General features: G+C 45.0%; 1 protein-coding gene across 1 annotated transcript in view; it reads right to left on the bottom strand.

Annotated features, from left to right (window-relative positions):
* Window positions 1-2337: 2337 nt before the first annotated feature.
* The window catches only part of LOC122927339 (low affinity immunoglobulin epsilon Fc receptor-like), a 94707-nt gene continuing 79010 nt past the window's right edge, over window positions 2338-18034 (bottom strand). Inside the window, exons 16-18 of the mRNA XM_044279089.1 lie at window positions 9918-10069; window positions 6906-7018; window positions 2338-2624 (exon numbers count right to left, since the gene is read on the bottom strand). Coding sequence (XP_044135024.1) covers window positions 2492-2624; window positions 6906-7018; window positions 9918-10069 — 398 coding nt within the window. The 3' untranslated portion in view covers window positions 2338-2491. The remainder of the gene's footprint in view (window positions 2625-6905; window positions 7019-9917; window positions 10070-18034) is intronic.

The following is an 18034-nucleotide window of genomic DNA, read 5'->3' as shown; positions in this document are numbered from 1 at the left end:
AGGGTAGTCAGATATGGCAGCCAGTGAAAAGGTTAATGCTATATTTATGTGGTCCAGTGGTTACTCACCTCTCAAGGCTCCAGGGTTATCCTGGCCTTAACATCCTCCCTGCACTGATTATTGAGGTGATATAGAGGGGATAGAGAGGATGAAACAGCTGTAATGGTTATATCTATGATGAGACGGAAGTGGTCCCTTGATCTCTTGATCTTTAAGGGTACGACTATTAAGTATGTGACAGTCAGAGTTTGGGGATGAGCTAAGAAGCACTCAACAAATAGTTTTTTTTTATCATATTGTTTATTTCTTTTCAACAGCATAAAAGACAGTGAATTGTATAGGAATCTTGATAATATACAGGTATGCATGAAATAATAATCACAAGTTATGTATCAAACAATGTAACTTCTTACATTCATTTATAAACCTTATGTTTACCTTAAGGTAAATGCCTGAGAGTTTCCACCATCTAGGGAGACCCTTTTTTTAAATTATACTGAAGAAAGCATCAAAATTAACCCCCCATGGGTCCGATCCCTTAACATGGCGCCCGCTCGCGTGTGCAGCGAGCGCCTTAGCCGCGGGGTCTCTGCTATTTTAAATAGCAGAGACCCGCGGCATATGTATGCGATCAGCCATAAGGCTGATCGCATACATCTTACCTTTTAGATGCTGTGGTCAAATGTGACCACGGCATCTGCGCAGACTGGAACCGGAAGTTGAGCGCTTCCGGTCCGGTAACGGCGTTCCCCGGCCGAGAACGGGGGACCTGTTACCTTGATCTAATTGACCGAAGCCCCAAGCAGGCTTCAGAGTCAATTAGATGTATATATCAATACAGGCCACTAGGTGGCAGCCTTGTATTAATATAGTGCAATTGAAGTCTTCAATGATGGCTATTTAGCCATCATTGAAAACTATGGGCAATCGAATGATTGCCAGTTATTTTCACTCAAGGTGACTTAAAAAAAGTAAAAAAAAATAAAAGTTTTTACAAATATATATATATTTATATTCATATATAAGAAAAAAAAAAGGTCAAATCAGTCCCCTTTCCTTAAAATAAAAATACTTAACCAATAAAAAAAATAAACATCCAGGGGCATCGCCGCGTGTGAAAATGCCCATACTATTAAAATATAACAATATTATTGGCATATGGCAAATGGCGCAGTGGGGAAAAAAATAAAAACTGCCAATTTGCCATTTTTTGTCACTTCAACTACCCAATTCACACACACTAAAAATTGGTATCACTGAAAAGAACTGATCTTCCTTCAAAAAAGGGGCCTTCACACAGCCCCGTACACATAGCTACAAAAAAAGTTATAGGGGTCAGAATATGGTTCTGAATTTTTTTTTTTCCCCTCAAAGGTTTTAATTTATTTTTCAGTATTAAAACGCAAGAAAAATTATTCAAGTGTGGTATCGTTGGAACCGTACTGAACAGGGGATTGAAATTAACAGGTCAATTGTACCGCTTAGTGTACAGTGTAAAAAAAACAAACAAAAAAACACAATCAGAATTGCTTTTTTTCCCAATTCTACTCCATTTGGAATTTTTTCCCCGCTCCCTACTACATGGTATGCAACCGTAAATGGTGCCATTAGAAAGTACAACCTGTCCCGCAAAAAATAAGCCCTCATAAGACTATGTGAATGGAATGGAAAAATAAAAAAGTTAGAACTATGGGAAGGCAGGGAGTGAAAAACAAAAATGCAAAAACCCCAGGGTCCTTAAGGGGTTAAGGCACACAGAGGCCACTAGGTTCAGTAAGGTTACAATAATTCTATACCCTCTCTAGACCCCATATAATAGTATCTAAATGCCAATGGTCAGGAATCTACTATGTTGATTATAATGTGGCTAATGAAGGTCAGTTTGGATTCTGGTTAGACAGCACAAATTTGAAGGTGGTACCATGCGCATTGAAAATAAGAAGGTCATGATAAATTTGGTATGCTTTTTACCAAATTATTTGGTTTATATAGCCTTGGCATCTGTGGTATAGCTATATGGGTTGTAGCGATAATATTGAAATCCAGACCCTGATGCCTTAAAAGGAACCTGTCACCAGGATTTTGTGCATATAGCTGAGGACATGGGTTGCTAGATGGCCGCTAGCACATCCGCAATACCCAGTCCCCATAGCTCTGTGTGCTTTTATTGTGTAAAAAAAACAACGATTTGATACATATGCAAATTAACACAAAAGAGTCATATCTTACTGGTGTGACCAGAGAAGAGTCATATTTTCAAGCTCTGACTCATCTCAGCTTAATAAATAAAAGCACACAGAGCTATGGGGACTGGGTATTGCGGATGTGCTAGCGGCGATCTAGCAACCCATGTCCTCAGCTCTATACCCAAAATCCAGGTGACAGGTTCCCTTTAAAGAGTAAAAAGTCTTTCTGGAACATAAAAGACACCAAATTTTACATTAAGGCTTAGTAGCTCCATGTTATACCTCTGCTTGATATAGATTGGATCTCAGCATGTTCTTACCCTTTTACAAATATAAAACAATTTATTAGAACATGGTCGATCATTCCAAGGTCCAGATATGGTTTCTCCACAGTCCTCTTCCTTCCCATGATAGTTGGGCTCATTCGCTGCCCAGTTGCTGTAAATTAATAAACAATTAATGGGTAACAACGAATAACCTTTTCATGGATGAAAAAAGAGTAATATAAGCTAATGGACAGTAAAAGTATCAATCCAAGGCACTTCTGACCTTGTCCATAGCTGGTCTCCTTGCGTTGCTCCTTGAATTTAGAATATGAAGATCCTATCTCTAGTGCTATCTATGACTGATCATGGAGGAGTAGACATAATTTGAGGTCATAAGGTAACTGCTAGGGGCAAACTGAGCCATGTAGAGGCTCCATTGGGTCATTATTGCATGGAAGTCTACATATGTAATGGTATGATCTTACCCTTTTTATACGCGATCTTGGCCAATGTTCCTGGTGAATTCTGGTTGGTATGTAGACATCTCACTTTATATAAAAGAGGTGCCTTTGTGTGGCCACATTTTTTTTTCAAGAACTTACTTGTAGAAACATCGGGGCACATTTACTATCATTATTGTACCAATTCTGGTGGAATTTTGTCTTTTTTTGCACAAATCAGTCTAGACAAATGAATTATTGATTTTCACAGACTTTTTGCACCTTGACCAGACTCTTTTCAACAGTTAAAGCTTAAAGGTGTTTTCAGTTTTTTTAATACTGACGACCTATTCTCGGGAAACGTCATCAATATGAGATTGGCAGGGGTCTGATCCCTTACCTATTTGAGGATGCTGCAGAGTTCCTGTAAGTACCTCGGCCTTCCACAGCTGACCAAGCACAGCACCATCCATTTGATAACGGTTGTGCATGGTAATGCAGCTCAGCCCCATTCTCTTGAGCTGTTCTTAGGCCAGTGATGGCGAACCTTTTAGAGACCAAGTGCCCAAACTGCAACCCAAAACCCCCTATTATTTATCGCAAAGTGCCAACATGGCAATTTAACCTGAATACCAATATAGAATATCTTCCATGTACTTTATCATTTAGCTATAATATCCTGCCTACATTCAATGCGCTGCCTGTGCCAATTATAGCACGCCCTGTGCTGATGAATGACAGGAAAAGTCTAAGGCATACTGGTACACCATAGACATTTTCCAGGGTGCGGATGCCCACAGAGAAGGCTCTAAGTGGCGCCTCTGGCACCCGTGCCATAGTGTTCGCCACCACTGGCCTAGGCCATGTGATCGATGAACGTGATGTCACGTTGCCGAGGATGAGGCCTGAGTATTCACGAAGCACGTGGCCTCTTCAAACAGCTGATTGGCGGAGGTTCCAGGAGTTGGACCCCCGCCAATCAGATATTAATGACCTATCCCGAGCATAGGCCGTCATATTGAAAATCCTGGAAAACCCCTTTAAGTAACAGAGAAGTGTCTAATGTCTTACAAATTGCACTTTTCTGTTGTATTACACTTGAGCACCACTTTGATAAATGTTGTGCATCGTCAGACTGTTTGCTGGTACGTTACCCTGTCTAAGTATTAGACAGACAGGGGAGGGCTGGGCCGGGGGGCAGGCAGGCAATTGCCCCCCAGGCCGCCCTAAAAAAACGTCCGCTGGGCAGCCCATCTTTAACACAAATAATTTCTATTTCGGTGGAGGCGGCTGTGTGCTGTGGGGCAGGGGAGGGAGAGGCGTGTCCCTCCCCTGTTCTTCTGATAGGCCGCAGGCAGCGCGATGACGTCCTTATCATCGCGCCGCCTGAGTCGGGCGGCACACAGCAGGGACACAGGCCGGAAGAGGCCTGCATAGCTGCTGATGGAGGTAAGTATTAGTGGGTTTTTTTTTTCTTTGAGGGGGAGATGGCACTATGGGGGGGATCTGGCACTATTGGGGGGGTATCTGGCACTATGGGGGGCTTGCACTATAGGGGGGCTGGCACTATGGGGGCATTTCTTACTGGCACATTATGGGGGGCACCATGGGGGTATCTTGGTGCTCTAAAGTGGCTTTTTTTAATTATTGGCACATTTTGGGGGGCACTAAAGGGGAGAGCAGCACTATGGGGCATCTGGTGTTACTATAGGGGCCTTTTGTATTGGAACATTATGGGGGGCACTATGGCATTTGGTGGCACTAAGGGGGCATTTTTTACTGGCACATTATGGGAGGCACTATATGGTGAGAGCGGCACTATGCGGCATTATTTAGGGGCACTATGGGGGAGTGGAGCACTATTGGGGCATATGGTGGCACTAAAAAGGGGCATTTTTTTACTGGCACATTGTGGGGGAGAGGAGCACTATAGGGGCATCTGCTGGGGCACTAACAAGGGGCATTTTTTTACTGGCATATTATGGGGGACACTATGGGGAAGGGGGAGAGGAGCACTATGAGGGCTTTTACTGGGGCACTATATAAGGGTATTTTATACTGGCATACATTATGGAGACATTAGCTCAACTGCGGGCACTAAGCGGGGGTATTTCATGTACTCTCATATTATAGGGAGAATTAGTACTACTAGGGGGTATTATGGGGAGCTTTACTACTACTGGGGGGCTATGAGGAACATGATTACTAGGGCACTAAAGGGGCATTACTACTACTAAGTGTGCTCTGGCAGAGAATTATTTCTATTGGTGGGATTTTGGGGAGCACTGTTACTTTGGGGGGCACCCTGGCATAGTATCAGCTTAGCACAATTATTTTTGGGGGACATTATCTTTATACTATTAGTGTCTGGGCGCAGTTATTTTTTAGAGCGCTGTGTGCCAATAATTGTTTAAGGGGGCACTATCTGTGTGGTAGTAGTATTCCCAGGGGTACTGTTTCTGCAGTATAGTATTGGGGGCACAACGGGCACAGTATTGGGACACTATCTGTGTGGTAGTAGTATTCCCAGGGGTACTGTTTCTGCAGTATAGTATTGGGGGCACAGCGGGCACAGTATTGGGACACTATCTGTGTGGTAGTAGTATTCCCAGGGGTACTGTTTCTGCAGTATAGTATTGGGGGCACAGCAGGCACAGTATTGGGGCACTATCTGTGTGGTAGCAGTATTTCCAGGGGGACTGTTTCTGCAGTATAGTATTGGGGGCACAGCAGGCACAGTATTGGGGCACTATCTGTGTGGTAGCAGTATTTCCAGGGGGACTGTTTCTGCAGTATAGTATTGGGGGCACAGCGGGCACAGTATTGGGGGCACTATCTGTGTGGTAGTAGTATTTCCAGGGGGACTGTTTCTGCAGTACAGTATTGGGGGTGGCAGGAAAGGGTGTTCAGAAGATGTGAAGATGATGGAAATATGGGAAACTAATATCCGTTTCTCAATCTCTGCAGAGACGGGAGATGGCAGAAAAATCATCATGGCGGTTTGGTCTGAATGGAGAAGATAAAGAAAGAGAACAAAGGTGACATCACTGGATGTAAGATGTATGGGGCGCTATGTAGGAGAGGAAATGCTCCGGCTCCAACTCCTGCCATTTGCAGAAGGAGGATTCAGAGCTGGGTGAGGACAGCGAAAGGGGGCAGCAGGCCACAGGTGGGTGACAGATGGTGGGGGGAACCACAAGCCTTGAGCAGGATCTGGGGAGGGAGGAGCTTCCTGGCTGTAGCCTGCTGTTGTTTATTGTATGATGTGAAGCAGGCAGTGCAGCCAGGACAGACCTCCCCTCTCCGTATGATGTGTAGAGACAGCCCTCAACAATAGAATTTCAGCTGTACAGTGTTTGTTGGGAGTGGCCTATTATATGTAGGAGGGGCTTTAATAATGGGCGGGGCTAGAATGGGCCACTTGACTGGATTTGCTCCCCAGGACTAAGGCTGCCAGCCCTCCCCTAAGACAGAATTGGTAATTGTGGGCCATTGGGTTTCAACCTATCCACTGTTAAGTCGTTGCGCCTGTTGTTGTATTATCTGATGAATATAGATGCATATATTCATACCCAGGACATGCATAACATAGAGGCATCCACTGTTGGTACTATGGAACAGGCAGACAGAAGAATACCAGTCCAGGTTGGTTTCATCACTTATTTTATGGCTGATGAGAACCTGTGCAGAGTTACCTTTTCTACAAGCCCTATGACAACAAACATGTGAGAAGTAAACGTAAGGCTAATGAATCAGGAGATGATGGGCAAAGCAGGGTCAGATCCTACTCTCATATGGTAAGGTGTTTAGTGTTATCAATCAGCCCCATAAGGGGGCCCATTTTAATCTTTGTTATGGGGCTATATTTGCTCTGTAAACACCTTTGGTTTATACATAGAGACAGTGTTCAGTAATTATGCTAAAAAATGTAAGTGACTATTAAACCATTATCTGATTACTATAGAGGTTCCTCTAAGAGATTATCAAATGAATACCTTAGGCTCAGTACTTACGTAAAGGTGACTTGTGTCCCATCCAACCACTTCCAGATGTAAACTTTATTTAAGTCTCGCCTTAGTCCAATCCAGTATCTCTTGTTTATGTTATATAATTGCTTTAAAGAATCCTAAGAACCAAAAAAATTCTGAATTTGGGGTTTATATGAAACATCTGATAACATCTGAATCTTGGTTGTCTTTCTATGGATCAACCAAGGTTAATCCTTTTTTTTCTTCTTAAAGGGGTTGTCCAGGATTCATTAACTGCAAGCCCCAGCAATCACTGGGGGTCCCCAAGTGCACTGTCTGAATGGAGTGGTAGTAGTGACAGTGCTCCATCAGGCCCATAGAAGTAAGTGGAGAAGTGGACCGACATGTAAACTACCACTCCATTCACCCAGGGCACTAGGGGGCCCAAGGTTTTGGGACCTCCAGCCATCCCACATATATCTTCTATGCTGTGGATAGGTGATTTCTTCCTGTCTGTGGAATAACTAAGTATTTTTTATTTCCAGCCCTATCTTGACTGTAGGTCTGTTCTACTTTAAGAGGCCTACAATGTCTACTCAAGTCTGTTCTACAAGGCAGCAGTGTTCCTGCAGTTGAGGAAGACCACTCAACTGTTATGGGACCTGGGGAAGGAGGGGCCTTAAGTTACCCCGGGTTAATACACTGCACTTTCATACAATTGCCACTAGGGGGAGCTCAATGCAAATAGATTATTTCAGGTTCCATGGTAGTTGTATTAATTCCTATTCACTGAGCTCCCCCCAGCCATCTAGTTTGTAATAGAAGGGTATCAATGTATTATTCTGGTGTAAATGCATTGAGAAATGTGGCGATCAGAATCAGTGCCATATATTTGAAGCACCTGGTCCACATTTTCCTATATAAAGTGGGTGAGGAGTCAGGACAAAGACAACTTTTTCTTATTACAATTTGTATTCAATTGAAATTGCAATCATCCTAAATCTGGGACATTGCACATGTTCTGCATTGCCTGGGAGTGATTGAAGTGGTGGGAAACTGGGTGCAGGGGGCCTATGAGATCTGTGTATGCCCCTGGTGCAGGGAAATGGTCATGTATACTCTGCAGCACAGCACTTAGGTCTCTAAGTCTGTAGGGACAGTACTCACTCCTCACTGTTACTTGAACCATGCTAATCCAGATTCCTTGCCGACCAGTGAGTGCCTCCTTGCAACCCCCTGCATCATACAATAAACCTCCAGCCTCTCTTTGATAGCTTGCACCCTGCCTGGCTAATTGACCCACCACTTTGACCCGACTCCTCAGTTAAGACCCACATCTTAATACAGCAGTCTCCTTTCTCACACTATGTGGCTTCAGCTACATCCTACTGCATGTTCCCTTCTACAAGCCCTTATATATTATGCAACAGTGCCACCTACTGTAATGGGGGAACACTACACTACCCATTACATAACATGTAAACAGGGTGAATGTTAGAGAATATACAATAGGCAGGTACAAACCGGATTCCCAAAAAGTTGGGACACTATACAAATCGTGAATAAAAACTGAATGCAATGATGTGAAGGTGCCAACTTCTAATATTTTATTCAGAATAGAACATTAATCACGGAACAAAAGTTTAAACTGAGAAAATGTACCATTTTAAGGGAAAATATGTTGAATCAGAATTTCATGGTGTCAACAAATCCCCAAAAAGTTGGGACAAGGCCATTTTCACCACTGTGTGGCATCTCCCCTTCTTCTTACAACACTCAACAGACGTCTGGGGACCGAGGAGACCAGTTTCTCAAGTTTAGAAATAGGAATGCTCTCCCATTCTTGTCTAATACAGGCCTCTAACTGTTCAATCGTCTTGGGCCTTCTTTGTTGCACCTTCCTCTTTATGATGCGCCAAATGTTCTCTATAGGTGAAAGATCTGGACTGCAGACTGGCCATTTCAGTACCCGGATCCTTCTCCTACGCAGCCATGATGTTGTGATTGATGCAGAATGTGGTCTGGCATTATCTTGTTGAAAAATGCAGGGTCTTCCCTGAAAGAGATGACGTCTAGATGGAAGCATATGTTGTTCTAGAACCTGAATATATTTTTCTGCATTGATGGTGCCTTTCCAGACATGCAAGCTGCCCATGCCACACGCACTCATGCAACCCCATACCATCAGAGATGCAGGATTCTGAACTGAGCGCTGATAACAACTTGGGTTGTCCTTGTCCTCTTTGGTCCGGATGACATGGCGTCCCAGATTTCCAAAAAGAACTTCGAATCGTGACTCGTCTGACCACAGAACAGTCTTCCATTTTGCCACACTCCATTTTAAATGATCCCTGGCCCAGTGAAAACGCCTGAGCTTGTGGATCTTGCTTAGAAATGGCTTCTTCTTTGCACTGTAGAGTTTCAGCTGGCAGCGGCGGATGGCACGGTGGATTGTGTTCACTGACAATGGTTTCTGGAAGTATTCCTGAGCCCATTCTGTGATTTCCTTTACAGTAGCATTCCTGTTTGTGGTGCAGTGTCGTTTAAGGGCCCAGAAATCACGGGCATCCAATATGGTTTTACGGCCTTGACCCTTACGCACAGAGATTGTTCCAGATTCTCTGAATCTTCGGATGATGTTATGCACAGTTGATGATGATAGATGCAAAGTCTTTGCAATTTTTCGCTGGGTAACACCTTTCTGATATTGCTCCACTATCTTTCTGCGCAACATTGTGAGAATTGGTGATCCTCTACCCATCTTGGCTTCTGAGAGACACTGCCACTCTGAGAAGCTCTTTTTATACCCAATCATGTTGCCAAACGTATTTTTCCTTTAAAATGATACATTTACTCGGATTAAACGTTTGATCTGTCATCTGCGTTCTATGACAAATAAAATATTGACATTTGCCATCTCCACATCATTGCATTCAGTTTTTATTCACAATTTGTTTAGTGTCCCAACTTTTTTTGGAATCCAGTTTGTACATCTATTGCTGTTACTTTGTATTAATAAGAATAAAATAAATGTGGTTTCCTGTACATAGCACTTACGGATTCAGTCTTGTCCTTTATCATGACAAGAACAGAGTTCATTCTGTAGCATTCGTTTCGAGCACTATCCCAGGTTATTTCTTCCCGAGAGACAAAATAACATGAGGAGCCGATCACAGACCAGCCAACAGGGCACCGCGTGCAGACAGTCTCTATGTGATGGGAATATACACAGATTAGACAGTAGCAGTTGAGAGATGGTGATTAAAAAATACAGATTCCTGGTTGATCATGGAAATTACAGTATGGCACTTACAATATAACAACTCCCAAACATATGAACTCCCAACAGCCAGACATACAAAGTCTTACATCTTCCCCAAGCTATACTCATAGACTTCCAGAATGCAGAGATATAGGATATGCAGACCTCACACTGGACAGCTTTTCAGAGGTGGAATCCTTTGAGATTCAGATATGTCCAATTGTCTGATGCTGAAAAATGAGCTAGATGGGCAAGTCCAGGAGGATCGATAAGAGGATGGGAGGGGTAGTGGCTCTGGCAATAATAGTTATGCACATAGAACACAATGGTAATCCTCAAACCAGCACCCTCATAGGGCTGTGCAATGACACAAGGACATACTCTTTCTTCCCACGGCGCACAACCTGGTGATGGGGCTCCTGTCTGATGGTAGTTGGGGTGCTCTTGGTGTTAAAGGGGTTTTTTGAGTTTTTGATACTGATGACCTATCCTCAAGATAGGTCGTCAGTATTTGATTGGTGAGGGTCCGACACCTGGGACCCCAGCCAATCAGCTATTTGAGAAGGCAGCGACGCTTGCACTAGCACAGTGACCTTCTCTCCGCTTTTCCTAGGCTGAGTGACGACACGTTCATGTTTCAGGTGGCCTAGGAGCAGCCCCATTCACAAGCACATCTGCTCCACAATGTACGGTGCTGTTCTTGGTGAGCTGCGAGAAGGATAGGTCATCAGTATAAAAATCCTGGAAAACCCTTTTAAGTGTTTTGGCAGGGTGCAAGGCAAGAGTATGGATGCAGGTGCAATGGCCAGCATACAGTAATTGAGTCAGTGACCAGGCCAGTTTGTGCAAATAAATAGGCGTCTCTTCACTAAAGTGCAGAATGGCAGTAGTAGTACATCCTGCAGTATGAAGGCAGTTCCAAGCAAATCACAGTTTAATTCTTTCTCAGGGGCAATGTATGGATAGCAGCAATGATAGGGGTTGTGGTACTGAGGGTCTCGTAAATGTTCTGTAATTCTATGGTTGGCCTTTGTCAAACCATCTCAAACTGTGGAATGAGGCACTGGCAATAGTCCCTCTCACAGCAGCAATGTCTTTAGCACAGCATGTTGCTGACTGCCTTCAGTGCACGGCTTTGCAGATTCCGGACCTTCTAGTCTCTCTTCTCTCTTTCTCTCACTCTGGATAGCTGTAACTGTCTCAGAGATGAGAGTTCTCTTGGCCTCTGGCCTAGTACCGAGGGACAAGTAGACATGTATCCTCTCAGCAGCAGAGCTAGACACAGACTCTCGCTATAGACTAGGGACGGACCCAGGTCCATCTGCTAGCAACCTAAAGGAGCTGAGTCAAGGTTGTTAACCCTTACCTCTCCATACAATACTAATCAGTACACAAATACAATAAAAACATTTTACTTAGGCCTCATGCACACGACCGTTGTGTGCATCCGTGGCCGTTGTGCCGTTTTTTTTTCGCGGACCCATTGACTTTCAATGGGTCCGTGGAAAAATCGGAAAATGCACCGTTTTGCAGCCGAGACCGTGATCCATGTATCCTGGCCGTCAAAAAAATATGACCTGTCCTATTTTTTTGACGGACAACGGTTCACGGACCCATTCAAGTCAATGGGTCCGTGAAAGAACACGGATGCACACAAGATTGGCATCCGTGTCCATGATCCGTGGCCGTAGGTTACTTTCATACAGACGGATCCAAAGATCCGTCTGCATAAAAGCTTTTTCAGATCTAAGTTTTCACTTCGTGAAAACTAATTTCCGACAGTATATTCTAACACAGAAGCGTTCCCATGGTGATGGGGATGCTTCTAGTTAGAATACACTACCAACTGTTTAAAAGACTGCCCCCTGCTGCCTGGCAGCACCCGATCTCTTACAGGGGGCTGTGATCAGCACAATTAACCCCTTCAGGTGCGGCACCTGAAGGGGTTAATTGTACTATCATATCTCCCTGTAAGAGATCAGGGCTGCCAGGCAGCAGGGGGCAGACCCCTCTCCCCAGTTTGAATATCATTGGTGGCCAGTGCGGCCCCCCCCCTCCCTCCCTCTATTGTAATAATTTGTTGGTGGCACAGTGTGCGCCCCCCCCCCGCCCCCCCCCCTTCCTCCCTCTATTGTAATAATTCGTTGGTGGCACAGTGTGCGCCCCCCATCGGCCCCCCTCCCTCTATACTCTATAGCATTAACAACATTGGTGCCCAGTGTGCGGCCTCCCATCTCCCCCCCCCCCGATCATTGGTGGCAGCGGAGTTCCGATCGGAGTCCCAGTTTAATCGCTGGGGCTCCGATCGGTAACCATGGCAACCAGGACGCTACTGCAGTCCTGGTTGCCATGGTTACTTAGCAATAGTACAATAGTAGAAGATTCATACTTACCTGCTGGCTGCTGCGATGTTCGTGTCCGGCCGGGAGCTCCACCTACTGGTAAGTGACAGGTCTGTGCGGCGCATTGCTAAATGAACTGTCACTTACCAGTAGAAGGAGCTCCCAGCTGGACACAGACATCGCAGCTCCCAGGCAAGTATGAATCTTTTACTATTATAAACTGGGACTCCGATCGGAACTCCGCTGCCACCAATGATCGGGGGGGGGGGGGGGGAGATGGGAGGCCGCACACTGGCCACCAATGTTGTTAATGCTATAGAGGGAGGGGGGGCTGATGGGGGGCGCACACTGTGCCACCAACAAATTATTACAATAGAGGGGGGGGCCGCACTGGCCACCAATGATATTCAAACTGGGGAGGGGGGGGTCTGCCCCCTGCTGCCTGGCAGCCCTGATCTCTTACAGGGGGCTATGATAGTACAATTAACCCCTTCAGGTGCGGCACCTGAGGGGTTAATTGTGCTGATCACGGCCCCCTGTAAGAGATCGGGTGCTGCCAGGCAGCAGGGGGCAGTCATGTACACAGTTTGTAGTATATTCTAACCTGAAGCGTCCCCATCACCATGGGAACGGCTCTGTGTTAGAATATACTGTCGGAAATGAATTTTCACGATCTAACTCATATCCGACAGTATATTCTAACATAGAGGCGTTCCCATGGTGATGGGAAAGCTTTAAGTTAAAATATACCATCGGATTGGAGAAAACTCCGATCCGATGGTATAAAAGGGACTCCAGACTTTACATTGAAAGTCAATGGGGACGGATCCGTTTGAAATGGCACCATATTGTGTCAACGCCAAACGGATCCGTCCCCATTGACTTGCATTGTAATTCAGGACGGATCCGTTTGGCTGGCTCCGCACGGCCAGGCGGACATTAAAACGACTTTTTTTTCATGTCCGTGGATCCTCCAAAAATCAAGGAAGACCCACGGACGAAAAAACGGTCACGGATCACGGACCTACGGACCCCGTTTTTGCGGACCGTGAAAAAATACTGTCGTGTGCATGAGGCCTAACCCTGGGTTCAGACCTGAGCGTTCTGAAACTAGCGCTCTGTATGCGCGATTGTACGGGCGTTTACAATCGCGCATACAGAGACAGGCGTGCACACATTGTCGCGCGTTCCCGAATATCTATGTGCGGGAACGCGCGACAAACGCCCCAAAAAAAGCTCAAGAACTTGTTTGAGCGTCGGGCGTTTTACAGCGCGATCGTACGCGCTGTAAAACGCCCAGGTGAGAACCATTCCCATAGGGAAGCATTGGTTTCTCCTTGTTGAGTGTTTTACAGCGTGTAGGAACGCACTGTAAAACGCTCAGGTGTGAACTTAGGGTTACTGTAACAATTCACCATTAGAACAATCAACCTTTTTGCAGTGACCCTATTCCAAGGTACTGCATCTCCGGGAGATGTGATCCTCCACACTCATTTTGCATCCTTCAATAACAATTAAAACGGACATCCTAAACAATATTTCTCATGAGCTCCCTTAGACCTTCATTTGCTGACCAATTCCTGTGTACTGATTGCCTCTAAAGTGTTATCACGGGAGCTCTAAATGATATGTAAGTAGTACCTACAGGGGATGATTACCTACTATGTGATTTCTTCAAATCTTTTGGTTAGGGCTTGTTCACATGAACGTATTTTGCGCTCCGTATACAGGCCGTTTTCTGCGTTCCGCATATGGTCTGTATACGGAACCATTCATTTCAATTTAGCAACAATGATATGATATCGCTCCCACCACACATTCTGTGTTTTTATGTATTGATATGGTTTTCTCTTTATAAGATTTTTTTAAATAGGAGTGTTTTTGTACCTGATTGCCGGCATGTTGTCTAGTCACATGACGCCCTAATCGTAGGTGCAGCTGTGTGGCCGGCTTATATGCTGGAATCATAGGTATCCTCAGTATGTCATGAGTAAGGGCAGACATCACAACAGCCCGAAACCGGTAGACGAGGATTTTGTTTAACTGGATGTTTTTATTTTTAACCGCTGAAATAAAGTATTGTTGCACAGTCTGCGTATTGAGCTGGATTACCTTTCTTTCTACTGGATTTCCACTTACCCGCATCCAAGTGCGGTTGTTCCGTGCTCATAGCAGATGAAGAGCAGGTGAGAGCCGTTTCATCTTTTTTTTGCTGCATTCATTTCAATGGGTGCGCAAAAGATGCGAACAGCTATACGGCATGCGGCTCTCAGCCCTTTAGCACGGCACAAATTCACAGGTCCCAAAACACAGAGACTCCCCAGCTTCTCTGTCAGATGGAGGATAAACCACACACAGCTGAGACTGCTGGCTTGGTTTTATATAGGCCAAAAAAGACCCGGCCCGGAGCGTGGGGAGCAGCCAACCACCCAGCACTTTGGCTAATCCCACTAAGAGCCGGCCCGGATCGGCTTTACAGCCATACTAACAACAAACAGTGTCAGTCTTATATGATCTAGATACAATCTTACAGTTGAGTTGAATTTGAGTTGAATTTTTATTTATTTATTTTTTATTGAATTACCTTTTATTACAAGCAGAACTGCAGTGACAGATATCACCTCTGTATAGATAACATAGGATCTACAATTCACAGTAGTTGATATCACAGCTTATCTACTCCCTCATGACCTCTGCACAGGTCACAGAGCATGCCTAGAAAACTTTCCCTTAGAAGCCAATGTGGTCCTATCCTGTGCTTTGCACCGATGGCCCATGTAGCTGCTCTCAAAGAACAGGAAGTCTTGATATATTTTAGGCCTACTGGCTAGTGTGAAAACTGAAGTTTTTTTTTTTATATAGTGACATAGAATTTATTTTTAAAATTGCCTTCTGATTACATATTCCCTCTAACCTCTTCTCCCCTTTGTCCAAAAAAAGATGTTTTGTCATCCTCAGTAATCAAGAATTTAAAGGGCTTCTGTCAGCCCACTAAGCCGGTTTTTTTGGGGGGGTTAATATTAATCCCTACACTGCGAGCTCTCTATACATAAGCTAAATATTAATTTTGGTTCTGTGGATTTTGTTAAAAAGCAAGTTTTATAATATGTAAATTACCTTGCTACCAGCAAGTAGGGCGGCTACTTGCTGGTAGCAGCCGCATCCTCCGCTGCTAATGACGCCCCCTCCGCTGTGTGAGTGACAGGGCCAGGGAACGGGATCGTTCTCTGCTGGCCCTGTTTGAATTCCAAATATTGCGCCTGTGCCGTACCTGTCTTTAATCGGCGCAGGCGCACTGATCGGCCGCTCCATCCTCAATGCGCCTGCGCCGGGTGTAGATGTGACGTCATCGGCGCAGGCGCATTGAGGATGGAGCGGCCGAGAGCGGCCGCCTATCAGTGCGCCTGCGCCGATGACGTCACATCTACACCCGGCGCATTGAGGATGGAGCGGCCGAGAGCGGCCGCCTCTCAGTGCGCCTGCGCCGATTAAAGACAGGTACGGCGCAGGCACGATATTGTGAATTACAAACAGGGCCAGCAGAGAACGATCCCGTTCCCTGGCCCTGTCAATCACACAGCGGAGGGGGCGTCATTAGCAGCGGAGGATGCGGCTGCTACCAGCAAGTAGCCGCCCTACTTTCTGATAGCAAGTTAATTTACATATTATAAAACTTGCTTTTTAACAAAATCTAGAGAACCAAAATGAATATTTAGCATATGTATAGGGAGCTCGCAGTGTAGGGATTAATATTAACCCCCCCCCCAAAAAAAAAAAAACGGTTTAGTGGGCTGACAGAAGCCCTTTAACAAATTAAATATTTGTTTATTTTTAAGAAATGCCTGCAGTATAAATTTTATCTTCTGGGTTCATATGAATAGGATGATTTTCAATATGTATAGTTTCTCTTTATTTTACAAATTTTTCACAATAAAATACTTTTTATGGAAAAGTAAGCCAGCATTGATCTGGTGTAAAAAAGAGAAAAAATCCTTAACTTGCAAGATGTACCAAGAGGCTCCAAATCTATCACACAGTCACATCTGCCGGTCCCATTTTATGCTGTCTAAATTTTCAGCTTTTCATCATATTCCTGCTTTTTTGAAACAGTAAGTAGATATTTAAAGACAAGGGGAAGGCCACATTATATGTTCCATGTTATCGCCCATAGCATGCCTTCCAACCTTTGAAACAAAGGTAGAGGGACTCTATGTGCGGCAAATTATTTCCACATAACTAAACACCTAATCCTAACCAGTCCCCTAAATGCCCCCACATAGTAATTATTCCCCCTTTATGCCACCACACAGTAGTTATGCCAGCATTGTGCTCCCTTCACAGTAGTTATGGCCAGATATGTGACCCTCACAGTAGGTATGCTCATATATGTGCCCCCTGACAGTAGCAATGCTCAGATATTTGCCCCCACTTATTGGTTATGGCCAGATAGGGACCCCCTCACAGTAGCTATACCCAGATATGTGCCCCCTCTCAGTAGTTATGCCCAGATATGTGCTCCCTCACAGCAGTTATGCCCTGATTTTTGCCCTCTCACAGTAGTTATGGCCAGATATGTGTCCCCTCTCACTAGTTATGTGTCACAACAAGACAGCTGAGAAGCTCTGACAGAAGCCTTTCAGAACCTCCTCCTTAAATTTTCTTTGTTGTGGTATTCAGTTCTTCATCTCGTTAGCCTCTCTCAGCTGTCATGTAGTTGGACTGATTGCATCCCTTTAAATTCCGCCCCATAATGCATTACTGGGCGGCTTATACTACTTCCTGGAGTGTGTGCATGCTGATCCTGTTTCCCAGTCTGCTACAAAGTTAAGTGCTGTACATTTATCTGTTATTTTCTGTTTGCTGGATCCCAGGTGACCCTGACTCCCTCCGTGTCTGGTGTAGGGAGCCGGTGGTCGTGTCCCCTCACTATTGTAGGGTGTTCAGGGGTTATATAGTCGAGGTACGTGGATATGCAACCATCCACCTTTGGGATCTTTGCATAGGCTGAGCAGCCAGGGAAAGTCTCAGGTCTTGTGCAGGGGTCTCCCTTTTGGTTCCTTAGCTTTGGATCCAGTGAGTCATATATGCATGTTGCTTTGTCTTGTTTCCTGTACACCTTCCGAGACATTATAAGCCGCCAAAACCGTCTCAAGCATGGATCCGGTTTCACTTTTGGCTGAACGCCTTCGGGGTCTTTAATTGGAGGTAGCTGATCTCCGCAGGACTTTTTCTCAGCTTCAAGTGACCGGTTCAGCTGGTGTTCATGGAGTTTGTTCTGAGCCTAAGATCTCGCTCCCGGATACGTTTTCCGGGGGTAGTGAGAATTTTGTGCGTTTTAGAGAGGCTTGCAAACTCCATTTTCGCCTTCTTCCCCATTCCTCTGGTGATGAGGAACGGAGGGTGGGGATCATTATATCGCTGCTCAGGGGTAACGCTCAGTCCTGGGCCTTTTCGCTGCCAGAGGGGGCACGGCCCCTCCGTTCAGTGGATGAATTCTTTTTAGCCCTGGGTCAGATATATGATGATCCGGATCGTATTGCTTTGGCTGAGTCTAGACTACGTCTATTATA

Source organism: Bufo gargarizans, chromosome 2 (genome assembly GCF_014858855.1).
Source record: "Bufo gargarizans isolate SCDJY-AF-19 chromosome 2, ASM1485885v1, whole genome shotgun sequence".
Taxonomy (NCBI): Eukaryota; Metazoa; Chordata; class Amphibia; order Anura; family Bufonidae; genus Bufo; species Bufo gargarizans.
Note: the sequence above shows the minus strand (reverse complement) of the source record. Positions and strands in the feature narration are given on the sequence as shown.